This window comes from Leptopilina heterotoma, unplaced genomic scaffold, assembly GCF_015476425.1.
Source record: "Leptopilina heterotoma isolate Lh14 unplaced genomic scaffold, ASM1547642v1 Lhet_347, whole genome shotgun sequence".
NCBI lineage: Eukaryota > Metazoa > Arthropoda > Insecta > Hymenoptera > Figitidae > Leptopilina > Leptopilina heterotoma.
The window spans coordinates 815,293-832,789 of NW_025111030.1; the positions used below are offsets into that span (position 1 = coordinate 815,293).

General features: G+C 26.5%; 1 protein-coding gene across 1 annotated transcript; it reads right to left on the minus strand.

Annotated features, from left to right (window-relative positions):
- Positions 1–429: 429 nt before the first annotated feature.
- On the minus strand, positions 430–6,291 carry LOC122505156. The gene is made up of 3 exons (XM_043616632.1): positions 6,091–6,291; positions 3,156–3,653; positions 430–861 (listed from the first exon to the last, which is right to left on the minus strand). The coding sequence occupies exons 2-3, from the start codon at positions 3,631–3,633 to the stop codon at positions 575–577; spliced, it is 765 nt and encodes a 254-aa protein (XP_043472567.1). The 5' UTR covers positions 3,634–3,653; positions 6,091–6,291; the 3' UTR covers positions 430–574.
- Positions 6,292–17,497: the final 11,206 nt, after the last annotated feature.

Below are 17,497 nucleotides of genomic sequence, written 5' to 3' on the forward strand. Positions count from 1 at the left end.
ATAAAGAAAGTAAAACCGGAAGAAAAGTATGAGGAAAAATTATTTCGAAAAACATTTTAAAAAGGGGGAAAAATGTAAAAAGAGAGAAGAATATGAAAAGGGAGAATAATATAAAAAGGTGACAAATTAAAAAGGAGAAAAATACAAAAAGGAGAAGAATATAAAAAGGAAAATAATATAAAGAGAGAGAAAAGTATATAAAGGAAGAAAAATATAAAAACGAAATAATAATATTAGGGAGGAAGAAAAATACAAGGGAAAATACGAAAAAAAAGATGAAGAAAGAATAAAGGAGAAAAAAAGAATAGGAAAAAAATTAAATAGGTAAAAACAGAAGAAACAGAAAAAAGAAAGGAAGAAATAAAAACAAATGAAGAAATGGATAAATAGCAAAAAATGGAAGAAGTAAAAATAATGAAAAAAATGAAGAAGTAGGAAGAAATAGCAAAAAAAAGGAAGAAAAATGATTAAAAAATGAAAAGAAGAGAGATGAAGAAAGAAGAGAAAGAGAAATGGGAGGATGAAAAATGGAAGGAGGTTCTTAAAAATTAAAGTCTTTCAGATTTTCGTTCGCCTAGGCCGAGGGTGGCTTGTAGGCATTGTAGGCAAGGTCGTGTCCCGACCTCGCCCATCCACTTGAGCCATGACCCGACACTTGGACCACCTCATGTCCATGATCGTGATTCGAGACGAGCTTCTTGAGACCAATTATTGAGGCGAGTACCAACGCCAATTTGCTCACTATCAATGCTTTTCCAGCCAAAAGTGCAAGTGCCCCGAGAGCCAAGGGTACAAGCGTTCCACCAATTAAAAGTGGAATGGCGAGTAGTCCACCCATACCTTTCTTTTTCTTACCTCGGCCTGAAACATAAGCAAAACGTCCCGAGACGAAATTCAACAATTTTTTCCCCTGAAAAGTGAAAACTTTCTTTGCTTACATTATCGATTATCGTTATCGTGCAACAATGTTGTGTAATTTATTACATTCAAGTGATTTTGTTAGTTTTTGCTTCTATTTTTTTTTCTTTTTTTAATGGAAAAAAGGGGAAGGGATGGAAAAATTATGTGGAATGTTGCATCATTATTGTGATGTATGTGATGTAAGATTTTTTTTTCTTTGTAGATTTGCAGCAATTGGGACTTTCAGTTGATGTAAAACTTCAATTATCGTTGTAATGTTAACAAGGAAATTGAAGCAAGAGAAAAATAGGAACAGATTCTAAAAAATAGGAACGACTATTTGCTGTTAATTACTACCATTAATTATTTATTATTATACCATATACTACCATTATTTGACAGTAGTCGTTTTGAATAAGGGTTTGAAATTTCTAGAATTTTTAGACAGAAAAAAGTAAGTATCAAAATAAAAATTTGTAGCTGAAGATTGACAATTGGTGGCAAAATAGAAAAGGTTCCCAAATAACGATACCAAGTTACTATTAGTCCTAAGTAAACATTGATTACAAATTAACAAATGATACGAAAGTATCTGTTGGTACTAAGGAAAACAGTGGTAAATAAAAAATGGTTCCAAATTGCTACAACAATTGGTACCAAAAGATTTACAATTTGTGATAACTTAGCAAATGGAATCAAATGATTAATAACTAGTACCGATTATCAATCGGTACTAAAAACCATTTGTTGTCGTTGTCGTTAAAATTACTAATAAAATATTATTAAACTGATAGTAATGTAGTAAGGAGTACTAAGAAAATTACTACTGGTATCAATGTAACAAGTAGTACCAAATTACTAAGGTAATAAATAGTACCGACTGAATACAAACTGGTACCAAATGATTTAGAACTGGTACCAATATAACCAGCAGTGCTGAGAAATTAACAAGTGGTACCAAATTATTTAAATTGCTACCAGCGTAATAAATGGTACCAAATAATTAAGAACTGGTGCCAATATGACAAGTAGAGCTGAGAAATTATCAAGTGGTACCAATATACCAACTGGTACAAAATAATTCATTAGAATAGGTGTTAAGTTATTAAGCTATTAAATAAATATTAAGGAAGCAAGTGGAAAAAATATAATAATTTAGACCCAAAATTACAATTTAATTCCTACGCATCTAATGGTACAAATAGATTATAAACTGGTACCAAGGTAATAAGTGATAACAAAGTAATAAATGGACCCAAAATAACAACTGGTACTCACATAACTAATGGTATCAATAGATTATAAACTGGTGCCAAGTTAATAAGTGATGACAAAGTAATAAATGAAGCAAAAAACCATTGGTGCTTACATAATTAATGATACCAATAGATTTTAAACTGGTACCTATAACTAATGGTACAAGGAGATTATCAACTGGTACCAAGGTAATAAGTATAAGGTAATAAGTATATTATTATTATTATAATTATTATTATTATTATTATTTTTTTCAATAATAATATAATAATTCGTACTAGCAACAATTATTAGTACCAAAAGATTTAAACTTGGTACCAACGCAGTAAGTAGTATCAATTACTAATACCAAGATATTTACACCTAGTAAAAACGCAGCAAAGTGGTACCAGTTATTGATACCAAAAGGTTTTGCACTTGATATCAACGCGGAATGTGGTACCAACGCAATAAGTGGTACCAATACAAATAAAGGTGCTGATAGAGTTCCCAACTCGGACAATTGATACCAACAGAACAAATGGTACCAAAATGACCAAGGTTGAAACCTACAAAGCACTTGGTACCAAAATAAAAAATTGGTACCAAAAGATCTTCGGTTTGCACCAACGTAGTAAATAATTGCAAAATAGCAACTGATACCAACAGAACAAGTGCTAAAGAATAATTTAAGGGTTGGATTCTGTAAAGAGATATACACCATTGGCTTCATATGGCGTACATTCCCTTAAATAACACATCCGCTCAATTGATACCAATATAACGACTATCGGTTCAAAAACGTTGCTATAAATTGCAATACATTTTGAATTACTATAAATTAGTACAAGTAATTATCATTTAAAAAGCAAAATTCACATTTTTTCTAAGGATATCCAAACTGATATAAAAAACGAATCAGAAGAGTTCCGAAGCAACGTTTTGATTCGTTTTTCGTCTCAATTTGATATCCTCAGAAAAACTGTGTTGTTAAATAATATAAAAAAAGTGATAATCACCTTCCTCAGTGAGACTCCTCTGCAGCTCCTCAACATTAGGAAGCTTCAATTTAAGAGTGTGACTTTGGAAGAAGTTGACAATCTTGTCGAGAATCATGGTATTGAGTGCGTCATCTCGATCGTCGAGTGCACGTGGTAAGTTTGCCTCAATTTCCTCGACTGATTTTGGCTGCTCATCGGGTGTATTTGGATCGTCCTTGACTAAAGTGATTCCGTCAACAATGTTGAGCTGTACACTACGAGATACCCTATCCATGGCGGTGAGAAGTTTTAACTTCAAACATGAGCTCAACTCGGATCCCGAACAATCTTTATAGACCTGATAAACATAACGTAAATCGCCAAACACCCCGCTACCACCAGACCTTGCACTCTGATCATCAATTGAATTACTCGTTGGTTGCGTGTCTGCTGATCTGGCTGATGCTGTCGCCATGATGACAGCAAGGCATATGCAGTGGTAGGCGAATAATCTCATTTTTGATTCACTGAAGGTAGCTGTAAAGAATAATCGATTTTGTTAATTTTTATTTATTTTTTATTCAAATCTTTTTTGATTTATTAGTAGTAAAAAAACTAATAAGTAGGAAAAGCAATAAATTTTACTACTTATTAGAAAAATTTGTTGCTGTTAAAATTTTTACTGAATTGTTAAAATTTGTTTGAGGGCTTTTGAATTATTAACAAAATTTGTTACTAATGAAGAATAGGACAAATAATGGAAAATGTTACTGATCATGGTTTCATTTTTGGATTTTTCGAATTTGTTGTTAAGAATAATAAAATCTTGCTACTAATGAAATTTTGCAAAAATCAAAACATTTGCTATTGATATTTGTCCCATTTGTTAAGCAACAGCAGAATTTTTTGTTAATGATCAGTAAAAAGTAGTGCCTGATTAGAAACTAAGACAAGAAATCGAAACTGATCCTAATTACTTTTATCTCTTTTTTGATAATTTTTAAGTCGTTTTCAATCTACAAATATTTATGATGATCGGTAAAATCGGAAAACTGATGTAAACCTTTTTCTACTAAATAAAAAATTCCACAAAGAAACAGAAGAGAACCTATTGTTCTAAAAATGATAATGCAAAAATTTTCGCAAATTGATTAAAGAAATTTTTTGAATTTCTAAAAATTACCATTGACTAAAAATGTAGACAATAATCGACAATTGCTTCTAATAATATTAAGTTATTAGAAATCTCTATTATTATAATGAGCAAAATAAAAATCCAATATGTTTATCATCAGACAAATAATCATCAATTGTAGCAAAATGTTTTATTTGCAATTTGTAAAATAATATTGTTAAATAATATTCTTCTTTCTTGTTTATTTAACTTAAAAAATAATACTAGAAGTAATAGATAAATATTACTAGAAATATTAGTTACAAATGAAGAACAATTGAAAATAATCAATCACACTTTTGAAAATTATCAAAGAGGATTCTAAATCGTCAAAAACTTGTGTTTACTGATTCTTAAAAAAATTTTCCAAAACCAAATTATGAAAAAGAAATTGAAATTGACAATTTTTGAAAATGATTAAAGATCTAGACAAAAAAATTTACAAAGTCATCAAATTCTCAAGTCTTCAATTAGGAAATCCTCAATTTCTTAAATAATCAAATTCTAAATTTTTCAAATATTTAATCCTTAATTTTTAAATCGATAAATATTCAAATTTTAAATCATCAAAAACATAATGTTTTAAATTATCAAATCTACAATTCTTTAATTCATCAAATCCTCAAATCTTTACATTATCAAACTTTCAAAATTCAAAATGAACAGTTTAACAAATCGTCAAAGAAACGAATCATCAATTTAATAATATATCAAATCGTCAAAGAAATAAATTTTTCAATTGATAATTCATTATATGATCAAAAAGACAAATCATCAAATTTTTAAAACTTCAAATTAGCAATTTATTAAATCATCAAATACATAGATAAATCATTAAATTCGTAATACATCAAATCATTAAAGAAATAAATTCTCAAATTTACAGTTCATTATATTATTAAAAAAGACAAATCATCTAATCTTCAAATTATCAGACCTTCAATCTTCAAATTATCAAATTTAAAATTTTTAAATTGTAAAATCTTAAATCTTTAAATTATTGAAACTTTCAATCAGCAATTTTTCATTTGGTTAAACCAACAAATCCTCAAATCTTTGAATTATCAAATTTTCAATTCTCTGATTCATCAAACCAACTGATTCTCAAATATTTCAATTATCAAATTTTCTATTCTTTAATCATCGAACCAAGATCCTTAAATATTTTATACATCGAATCCTCAATTTCTCAAATCATCAAATTTGATAATTGTATTTATTAATGCTATAAAAATAACAACAATTATGAGAAGAGTAAAAATAAGTAAAAGCTACTTTTTGAACCTATGATAATCAATCGAAATAAATTTCTAACAAGGAAGAATTCCTTCTAATGAGAAGAAAGTAATTGAAAAATGATCTACTAATTTTGCAAATTTTTTTGCAATCTTCAAAAATTGCAATAACAATCCATCATAAAAAATGTTATGATGAAGAATTTAGCAAAATTAGATTTATTCAAAAAATTTAATTTAATCTTTAATCCAGAAAATCCAAAATTAGCAGAAAAAATTGAAACTTTGTTTAAAAATTTCAATATTATAAATTGAAAACCACAATGATAAGAATCACTATTAAAGAAATAATCCACATTGAAGCTAAGTACAAATGAACCTAGACGTAATTTTTTTTTGCGCAAAAGAAAAATCCTCAATTGTTTATTTCTCACGTTTTTCGCACTTTTCAAATTTATTAAGTCACCCTTGAAGAATTAGATGAAATAAAATTAATTTGAATAAAATTCGATGATTATTATTTATTCCACTTAATGCAAGTGGTAGGAGTCACGGAACACTGTACCTTTTCTATTGTATACTAAAAATATAGTAATCCAGTTCGCGCGATTCGATACGAATCAAAAGGAAAATAATTTTTCGCCTTCTTCTTTAATAAAAAGCTTCTCCTCAAAAAAAGCAACTAATAATCTACTATTAAACTCGCTGACGATCGCGAGATGCGTACTTGAGAGCACTCTACGTAGACTGTACGTAACGGAAGCCCTGCCCTAGCTCTATATATCTGGTCAGGTGTACCACCGTACACGGGGATATTTTCCCCCACCAATTGCGGGAATACTCAACCATTTTCATACACAATCATCATGAAGAGCGGTTTACGTTTCAACGACAAACAACCACCGAACCGAGTCGAGAGCAATGAATACCATCAGCATCAATACCCCTACTATTTTCAAATCACTCCTCCTCCCCCACTTTCTTATTTTATTGTTTCTTTCAAAAATATATTCACGTATTTTTTGTACGTCTCTTCTTTCTTAAATGTCTTAAGATTCACCCCCTCTGATGACTACAACTTTGCTCATCAATGAGACATTTGAATTTCAGACACTCACATGAAACATATATCTTTCTTGAGTTCAAATGCCTCTCTTCAACTTGTTTCTTTTCTCTCTTTCAGTTTCTTTTTTTTACTTCTTTTTATTTCTTTTCACGTATTTGCTGGTGATTTCGCCTTATCGCAACATGCGAATCATTCTCACGCTTCCTTACAAAAAAAAAATAATAAAATTTCACTAGGCGGAAACGTTGCTCAATATTTTAGTGTCGCGGTGACCTTATTCGGGGTTGAATCATTCACTAGAAATTGTTCATGGATCATTGTCATTTTGATTGTTGAATTAAGTTTGTTTTTTTGGTATTTTATCGATTTTTTCATTCCGTTGGTAGAGATGAAATTATTTAATTTTTTTATTGTGTTTTGGTTTTTCAAAATAATAAACAAATTAAAGTTGCATGTTACGATGATTAAAAAATGTTCAGAGCACTAAACAAATATTCAGTATTTAAACAAATTTCTTTTTAGTAAATTTTGGAAATATTGTTCTTAAACAAATGTCTGTTACATAAACAAAAATTTAATACATAGACAAATGTTTCATACATAAACTAATATTTATTACATCAAGTAATTTTTACTACAACAAGTACAATGTTTTATCCATAAACTAATGATTATTATATCAAGTAATTTTTACTAAATCAAGTTACGTTGCATACTTAAATTAATGCCTTATACATAAATAAATGTTGCATATGTATAAACTAAAGTTTATTACATCAATTAAGGTTACAAACATAAAATAATGCCTTGTACATGAACTACTGTTTCATACATAAACAAATATTTTATAGCTAACATTAACAAGTGTTCTTTTTACGACAAAAAATTAATACAATAATTATTACGCAAAAGAACATTTGTTTTATAGTATAGTCTATACATAAACAGATGTTTGATTTACTTAGAAAATGTCCTAAATAAATGTAAATAAATATAATGTGTGAATAAAATTATCTCGTACATTACTGAATATATTTTGTTACATTAACAAAAATTCAATATTATATAATAAATGTTTTGTCACATGAACTTCTATGTAAATAAAATTGTTTTACACATTAGCAAACATGTTTCGTTATGTTAAGAAATATTTGATATATTTAAAAATTATGCCTATACAATGTTTCATACATCACAATTAACTAATGTTTTATTAAAATTGTCAAGTGTTCTAATTTTATAATAAACAAATTTTCTAAACTAAAACAAGTGTCTTGTTAAAAAACGAATGCTTAATTACAGTTAACAAATGTTTAATCCACAAACAAATTTTCAACACATAAACAATTTTTCTTGCAACATAAAGGAATTTGGGTGTGATATTATAGTGGGGTTATAGATATTATAGTTTCGACGGGCGAAAGCTCATAAATAAAATATTTTAAATAATTAAAATTATGGATTTTTATCAAACACTATAATATCACACTAAAATAATTATAAATCCAAACAAAATAACATCACAATATATAAAGGAATTAGTACATAAACAAATAAATACAATTTACAAACGTAACTAAATGCTTCCTAATTAATAAAATAGTCCATTAGGGTAAGATAACTATAGTTTGTACTCTGAAAATAATTGATTGTTAAAACGTGTTTAACATTTTCATGTTTGAATAAACAAGTTTCATATACAAGAACAAATGTTTTATTCCTAATAAAAATATTCAAAAAAGCTCAATAAAAAATTAAATTCATTCATTCTTCAAAAATAATGAAATTTTTGCCATATTTCTTTCATTTTTTTTGTCAACAAAAAAAATAGGAAATGTTGATCTTTATTCAAAGGAATATAATAAGATTCTCTTTCGTTGAAATCCCATGATTATGGAATGTGGAACAATTCAATTGTTATCAAGCATCTATATAGTGTACCGACCTTGGATATACGGAGAATAGTAAATTCCTGTTTGCCGTGTCTATTGGATAAAACCTTATCTGGGTCAGTCCAAGTGAAACCCAAAGGCGTTATACATGGATTCGCATACATTCTCTGAAAGGGGTTGGAGAGGAGGTGGACCTTAATGATCGAGTTCGTAAACGCACTCGTGCATCAAAACTACGCTCTTCAAATTGTGAATGTATTTTTTTGAGCGTCCACTATTTCAATATTTCTCTATTTCTTCATGGCATTTTTTATCTATTGTTTAATTTACCAATTTGTTTCGTATTTTCTATTCAATAGTCTGTAACTTTCCCCCCTCTTTTCTCCCCCCTTTTTCTCTAGTTTTTTTCCTTCTTTCTTTATTTCTTTTTTTCTTACTTTCTTTCTTTCTTCCTTTTTTTCTTTCTTTTTTCTAAATTTCTTTTTTTTCTACTTTTCTTTCTTTTTTGTTTTTTTTCCATTTTTTCTTTTTCTACTTTTCATTTTTCCTTTCTTTCTCTTTCTCTTCCTACATTTTTCTTTCCTTTTCGTTCTTTTTTCTTTTCTTTTTTCCTTTCTTTTTCTTTTTCTTCCTATATTTTTCTTTCTTTTTTGTTCTTTTCTCTTTTTTCTACTTTTTTCTTTCCATAGTTCTTTTCTTTCTATTTTTCTTTTTTTCTTTCCTTCTTCATTTTCATTCTCTTCTTGAGTAATTTTCAATTGTCATCGGCTTAACCTCGATTTTCCATGAATGTATATATATATTGATTCGTTTAACAATAATTAGTTCGCTGTCATTTTTCCCCATTTAAGAAACTGTTAATGCTTTATGCCGGAACTAGCAACTTGTTACCGATTTCTCGTAGGCAGGTACGAGCCGTGAAAATGATCTCCCTGTATACGGCGAAAGCGACGCGATCACGTTAGTCTGCTTACTCCGAGACTAGTAAACTCTCGACTTGGAGCGTGCTGAAGTCTCGCCTACTTCCGGTTCGAAGAATTGTGCTCCCGAATTCTCTCGCTTTCATTCATGACGAAAATTCAATCATTATAGTTACATCGACTATAGAAAATTGTTGTTTAAAAAAATTTTTAAAAAATAATTAAATGTTTCCTGAAGGTAAACAAATACAATGAATAACAATAAAATAAATAAAGAGTAAAAATTTCACAGGAATAAATAAAATAAAAATATTTTTCTTTTTTTAAGCAATATGCTTAAAAAATAAAAAAATTAGTAAATTCTAAAATTAATGATAAAATAAATAAGCAATAAAAATAACAAATAAATAAAGAAACAATAATAATATTACAAAAAATAAAATAAAAATGACAATAAAATAATAATTGACAATACAGATAACAATAAAAATTAAAATTGAATAAAAAAATAATTCTCTTTAGAATAAAAATGAGTCATTTAATTTCTTATTACTTCGAACGAAAATAAGTTCCCTTTGAATTGAATAGATAATTATTTTTCATTTGATTCTTGTCAAGAAACGAAAAGTTAGAAATTATTAAAGGATAATTATTTTTAAGTTATTTAAGGGATAATTATTTTTTAACCAAACATTAAAAATATTTATTATCTTTCATTTTCTTATATTTCTAAAATTTTTTTATTTTATTAAATTTTTCTTATATTTTTTATATAAAAAACTAATAAAATTGCCCTTTCGATTGTAAATTTAAAATTATCGATTACATTTATTCAATGAAAAAATTTAAATTAAAAATAATTAAACGAACAAAAAAATATTAAGCATATAGTGTTAGACAAAAAAGAACTGTGCGCATAAAGTAGTTTATTCTCGTAAATAAATAAAATATATACGTTTATAATTGTAAATCTTGTGTCAGACAGAAGACTTTCTTTTTACTGTTAAAATTAGTTTAAAATAAAATCTATGATTAATTTGATCTAAAAAACTACTTTAGGTGATAAATTCATAACCGGAGTTCTTGATGCGTGAAAGTCAAAAAAGGGAAACATTGCGGATTTTAATTTACAATACATTGTATATGATCGCCTTAATAGTTAATGTAGGTTACAATGCAGGAAAAAAATAATTACATATCCTCTTGTTCTCAGTTTCAATTTATTTGCAGAAATAAATAAATCAACTTTGCACTTTTTTTTAATTCGTTTATTTTTTTATTATGTTTTTATTTTTCTTTCTGTTTCATACTCTGGTATCTATTTCTTATTTTTCTTTTCATTTATTTTTACTTTTTTTCTAATTTCTTTTTTTATTTTCTAAGCACTCTGGTAAAATTTATTCATTTACTTGTTTGTTTATTTATTTATCAATGTAATTATTTTTAACTTTTCTATCTAATTTTTTTATTTTCTAAACACATGAACAAGTTTATTTGTTAATTAAGGGGGGATTCTTCTTTACATGGTCGAAAAAATCGATGATTTTTTTCTTGCTTATATCTGCAAGAAATACATCCAAGAATATGTACCAAAAGTTTTAAGGGGGCAGTCTGATCAAATCGAGGGTTTTTTCCAAAGTGTTTTTTCTAAAGATGTAATATACTTTTATAAACTAAAATTTTTTCACATGTAAGGGAACATATTCAGAAGAAAATTTAAACCAAAAAAAAATTAAATTAAATTTAAATATGTATAGATATAGTAGTGACAAGTCAAAGGGTTGTAAAAATCGGCGGGCGCTCTGGAGTCCACAAAAATGGTCTAAAACAGAAAATCGAAGAAATATTTGTTAAAAATTTTTTTTTCAACTTTTTAAAATTTTTTATTCTTGAAACCCTATTGACATCCATACTTGTGTGTCTGGGTAAAATTTGTAAATTTTACGGTCTCTCGAGATGTTTGCAATTTAAATAAGCTTTTGTCAAAATAGTGACACAAAATAGAGAGAGTCGTGCAAATTATTTCGTACTTCTCGAGTGTGAAATTACATTTTTGCCGTGAGATGTTTTTTAGACAGTCGACCATTACTTGGAATACTTTCGTTTGTCTTTCAAATTAATTCAAGAAGACAAAAAATATTTTTATAAAATACTATTGAAAATGTTTTCAATTTTAAATTTAAATATCAAGTGAGTGAAATTAAATTTTAAATTCAGTTTCTGAAGAATTTGTTTTACTAAAAACTAAAAAAAATATTTAATTTAATACAAATCGAGAAAAAATTTATAATAATTAAAATAAATAATTATTAAAAGTATGTATGTGAAAAACTATATTTTCGTGAAATTCAAAAAAAGAAAAATTTAATTGACAATAAATTAATATTAACATATTAACAATATATCATTAATTAATATCTATAATAAAAATAATTTTCTTAGTCTAACATTTGCAAAAATATTAAAATAGAATAAAAATATTACTATTATAATTACAAACAAAGAAAATATTCCTAAATTATTAATCACATAAAATGAAATATTACTCTTGTATAATTTGTTGATATTTATTTAAAAATTTACAAAATTTATTAAAATTTTTGCAAAATTATTTACCGTAATTTTTATTTAACTTTATGGTCTTTTTGTAACAGATCATTTATTGCTAAAGACCAGTTTAGTATAATTTTAATGATGGCAATTTTCTACGTTTAGCTGTGCAAAAGCACTTGTCGTTGTAATTGCCGTGTGGTCAATGCAATGAATCGTGGCGAGAGAGAATAAGAAAATACTAACAAAAGCTTCTTTTAACAATTATTTAATTATCTTAGAAAACGATTTTTCTTTTTGAATTTTCTTTGTCAGTGAATTTTTTTTCGTATGAAAATAATAAAGAATAAAAATAATAAGAAAATGAAAGAAGCAAAAGATGAAAGAGAGACCTTTTGCAGTAAATGACTTTGACCGTCTTTGAGACAAAAATTTTTTTTTTAAACGTTAAATGTAAACGAGAAATTGTATTTCACAACAAATTAAAATACTCTATTCATGCTGACATATTTACTCAAAGGAGGTGTATATGTGCCATGAAAATAAGTAACGTCTTCTTTTCTTGTGATAATTACTTCCTGCACGATTTTATTCAAAAGTTCTCGCTTAATGTGATTCTTGAACTTGTCAATTTAGACTCGTAAAATTTTTTCTCCTTTTGTAATTATTTATATTCACAAGCAGAAAAAAATAAATAATTATACATATGTCATACAATAACATACATAAAAGGACGATTCAATTTCAATTAAATTTTTTGAACCAAAAAAAGCAACAAGTGAAACAAATGCTAAATGTACGAATATATATAAAGGCAACTACTTTTTTTTCTAGGTTCTATATTATAAAACTGAGTCATGTTTATAAATTCAAAAGAAAGGAACTAATTGCAGAGAAATCAGTTTCAACTGAGGAAGTTAAATTGCTCCCGTTGTAGTCCAATTTTAATTGAAGTTTCAATTTGAATATGAAATGTGTGCTAATGTGAATGAGAATGAAGAAAAAAATTGAGAAGATGCGTCAGCAAAAAAAAACGGCGTTACAATTAGAACGAAAAAAAGTTGATTTTTATCATTTTATGACATTGAAATGGAAATTAATTTCGTTTCGAAAATTTCCTTTATTCTGAATCGTAGAAATTGGTATTATTTTAAATAATATTATATAATTTTTATTTAATAATAATATTATTTTTTATTATTATTTATGATATAATAATTATTACACAAATAACCCATGGTACGTAAAGTAAATGTTTTGGGCACTTTAGACATGCGTACTGGTATTAAGGGAACTCTGGACTTGCGCAGTGGAAAGAAGCAGTTTAATCATGCGCAGTAACTTTGAGTTGAGTTTGAACCTGCGCACAAAGATATTATTTTACGTGGGCTACAAAATTATTTCATAAATTAACGAAATTAAATTAAAAAAAGTTTTAGAAAATGAAGTGAAATAAATAAAAAGAAATTAGGTATATGAAATAAATGAAATGAAAAGAAATTAGTCAATTGAAATAAATTGAATACAAAGAAATTAAGTAATTTAAAGAAATTAAATACATTAAATAAAAAATACAATATTCACAAAGTTTTCATAATGTTTCAACTAGTTTGAAAGCACCGTACTGAAAATTAAATATAAAATTCTTAAATATAAATTCTAATTTTAATAATTCAACTCCAACAGTTACAAGCGATGGTTAATAAAAATTGAATATAAAAATCTTTCAGAATTGAGTTTTAAATAATATATGAGGTCTCCTGAAATTCTTTATACAAGATCTCGTTTATTATCCCTGTAAGGAATTTTTAATTACGAGGAATAAAAAAATTTTTATCGATGATTTAAACACAGAAGGTCATACCTTCTTTCCCCTGGGTGTTAAGTCTCACCCAGAAATTTTATAATTTTTTTATGCGAAAATATTTTGTGTAAAAAATACAATTTGCCTAGAAAATTCAATAAAAAAATTCTAAATAATGTCAATAAAATACAGTAACAATTTTATAAATACAGTAAGAAAAAAATTTATGAATCTAATTTTTAGTTTAATAAGTTTAAACAAAAAAGACTTCACAGCTCGCTTCACAGTAAAAAGAAGGCATCTTATTTTAAGATACTATTGTATTCTAAGCTGTTATCAAAAATGTTATCAAAAACATCTTAAGATGCATTGGTTTCTAAAATGGAAGATGGAAAAATAAGCTGTTTTAAATATCTTAAAAGTGACTACAATGTATTTTAAGATGTTTCTTTTTGCAGTGTTGTTCCGTTAATTTATTAATTTAATTTAATTTAATTTAATTTAATTTAATTTAATTTAATTAATTAATTAATAAAAGTTGATTAATGATAAATGATTAAATAAATAAATTTGTAAAAAATTAAAGAAATTAAATGAAAAGAAATTTTAGAAAATGAAAAAAATAATAAAAGGAAAAAAATTTTGAAAATTCTTTTTTTTATTTATTTTTTGTTTAATTTTTCAAAGTATGAAATAGTGGGTAACAATTGCTACACACTTTTTCATACTTTGAAAATTTTTTGATACATTAATAAATAATGAAATTGTTAATTAATAAATAATTAAATAATAATAGGTACATTAAATAATTTCCGATTGTATATATCCCGTTTGTATCTTCTTTCTTTCTTTTGTATAGGACATGAGATAAGTTTCTTATCTTCAAATGACTTTCCCTTTCGTTTTATCATTGACGCCTTCACAACGCTGAAGATGGTTCATCCGATTGGTGACCAATGTCCCTGAGGATGTTTCATTTCTCCGGCTGTACTTATGCCGCAGGGCACTCAAGCGCAGACAGATAGTACAGTTGTTCTTGTGTAACATTACTACATTCAGAATTCAATACCGATGATGAAACTACGATTATATTGTATGGATGTGTATTATTAAAACTACATTATATTGCTGTTTTCAACCCTTTTCGTTATTTTTTTTACTAAGGATAATATCCATATTATTAAGTATTATTTATAATATGTTTATTATTGTAATTTATAATATTATTCATTTTATAATTGAAACGAAACAATTTTACATCACCAGCAAGAATGTACTCTCTTTGTTTCATTTCGTTTGTGAGCGAATTTTCATGCCCTCTAGGCGGCAATTTAATGAACTGTACTTGATCGAAATTCAAAATAGGGGAAATTTAATTATTTTTTCTTTTAATTTAATTAATACTGTATAATTAATTAATATCTGTAAAAAAAATCTATAAAAAAATCATTTCTACTATAGGTGTTCAAAAAGTTCTAATGGCCGAACCGAGCCGAGCCGAAATATTGAAAATCTTTGCAAGTGGAATGATAACCGAAAAATTGTCCTATTTTTTCCCCCTATAAGGATATACATAAAAAATTTGTTCATTCATTAGAAAACTGATATTCTTATAGGCGCATGACGAAATAAACATCACATGTGTATGTAAATAATGAAAAGCATAGAAAGTCGTATAGTCACGCGAGTATCTCCTAATTACGAGAGCAAAATGCTTCTCTCACCGGATCTAAAGTATACATATATATGTATTGATCTGACTATTATTTACACAAAGCTTTGCCAATGCACTCGAAGATCATTATACATGTATATGTGTATATAAATAAACGTTCCATTCAAATTCTCAAGTCTCATGATCAGAGCGGAAATATTGAATCTAGCATAATTGTACTTTCACACTTTCGTTGTTTCGCCTGACCACGAGAACCTCTTTCTTTTATACGGTATGTGGATTACTAGATCTCTGGAACACGGAAACGGTCAACAACAGATGTTTATATACATATACACATATACAAAAAAAAAATATATATACACAAGGGACTATCGGTGCCAAGTGCGTTATTATTGCGGGAATTTATTAAATCGAGTCTGATAAATCGTCTATGATGTTTACGCGCAATTATATTGAACTTGTTAAAATAAAATTCAAAACAAAATTATTAAAAATATAATATATTTGAATAAATATATGGATATAAATTACTTATTCTTATTTACTATTAAAATTAATTATTCATTATTATTATTATTATTTATTTATTTATTTACTTATTTATTTATTCCGTAGTAAACGAGACTTACCCTTTCGTACAAAAAGTACTCATAAAAACTAAAAGTTGCATTATTATTATTACTATTATATAAATTATTATCAAATGTAAATTAAACAAATGTTTTCCTAAAAAACTATGTCCTTTGCACAATTTTTTCGTATCAAAATAATAAAGAAAAAAAATGTCAGAGGGAGTTAAAAATAATTTTGGTTTCATTGTTTTTGCGCGTACTGAAAAAACGTGTCACGTACTTTGAAAAAATAGTTTTTTTTGATTGAGAATTAATAATTACTTTTGATTTTGTTCGATTGAAGGAATTAAAAAACGATTTTAAATTTTTTTCGTTCCTATAAAGAATAAAGAATTCAGTTTAAAATTTTTTTTTTCAGTTGTAGAAAATAAAAAATTGTTTTTGATTTTTTTTCGATTATAGAAAATAAAAAATGATTTTCGATTTGTTTCGATTGTAGAGAATAAAATTGAGAATAAAAAATATAGAAAATCATTTTTTTATTTTCTACAATTAAATAAAAATTAAAAATAATTCTTTATTCTTTCATTTTTTTTATTATTTCTTATATAAAAATAAAATATGATTTTCGATTTTTTTCAATAAAAAATTTGTAAAGATCTTAAAATTTTTTAGCTTATTATCTTCAATTAATTTTTTACTAATTATCTAATAATCTTACGTAATTGAATGTATAGTAAAAAAATTGTAATTTATTAAAATTATATTTGGAATAACAATAACCCGTGCAGAAAAATGGTGAGGGCCCCCGGCGAGGCTCTCGTGGATTGCCCTCTTGCCTTATGGAATCCGTAGGGGCAATCCACGTGAAGCCCTCGAAGGCGTGACATGCTTTCCCTCATGGGTGCCCTCGAGGAAAATCCTCATGGATTCCATACGGATTTTCCACGCCGTGCCCTCGTGGATTTCATAAAATGCCCTCAACTTTATTTTCAATTAAATTAATAAATTAATTATTTATTAATAACAAATTAGTCCAACTATTGATAAATAACATTCTTATTTAACAATTTTTACTTTTTTTAATTAAATCGTGACCAAAAAAAAAAATCTGACGCACGCGGGAATTGAGCCTACGACCTACTGACTACCAGACAACAATCTTACCACTATGCTACGGGACCTACTTAAAAATTATTGCTTTATTGCGTAGGTGACTTGCTGACTTGCTTTTGATGATTCAATAAATTATTTATTGACACTAATACACCATGACAAATAATTAAATAGTTTAATAATAATTATAACAATATTAATAATATAATAATAGATCATAAATATTCATAAATTAATATTTTTATCATTTCAAAAAAAAAAAAAATGTCAAAACATTTGTGTTAAAAACGCGTTTTTTATATTTTAAAATCATTATAAACATTAATTTTTTTATGTAAAAAAATAGTTTTTGTTTGGACTTAGAAATTTTTACT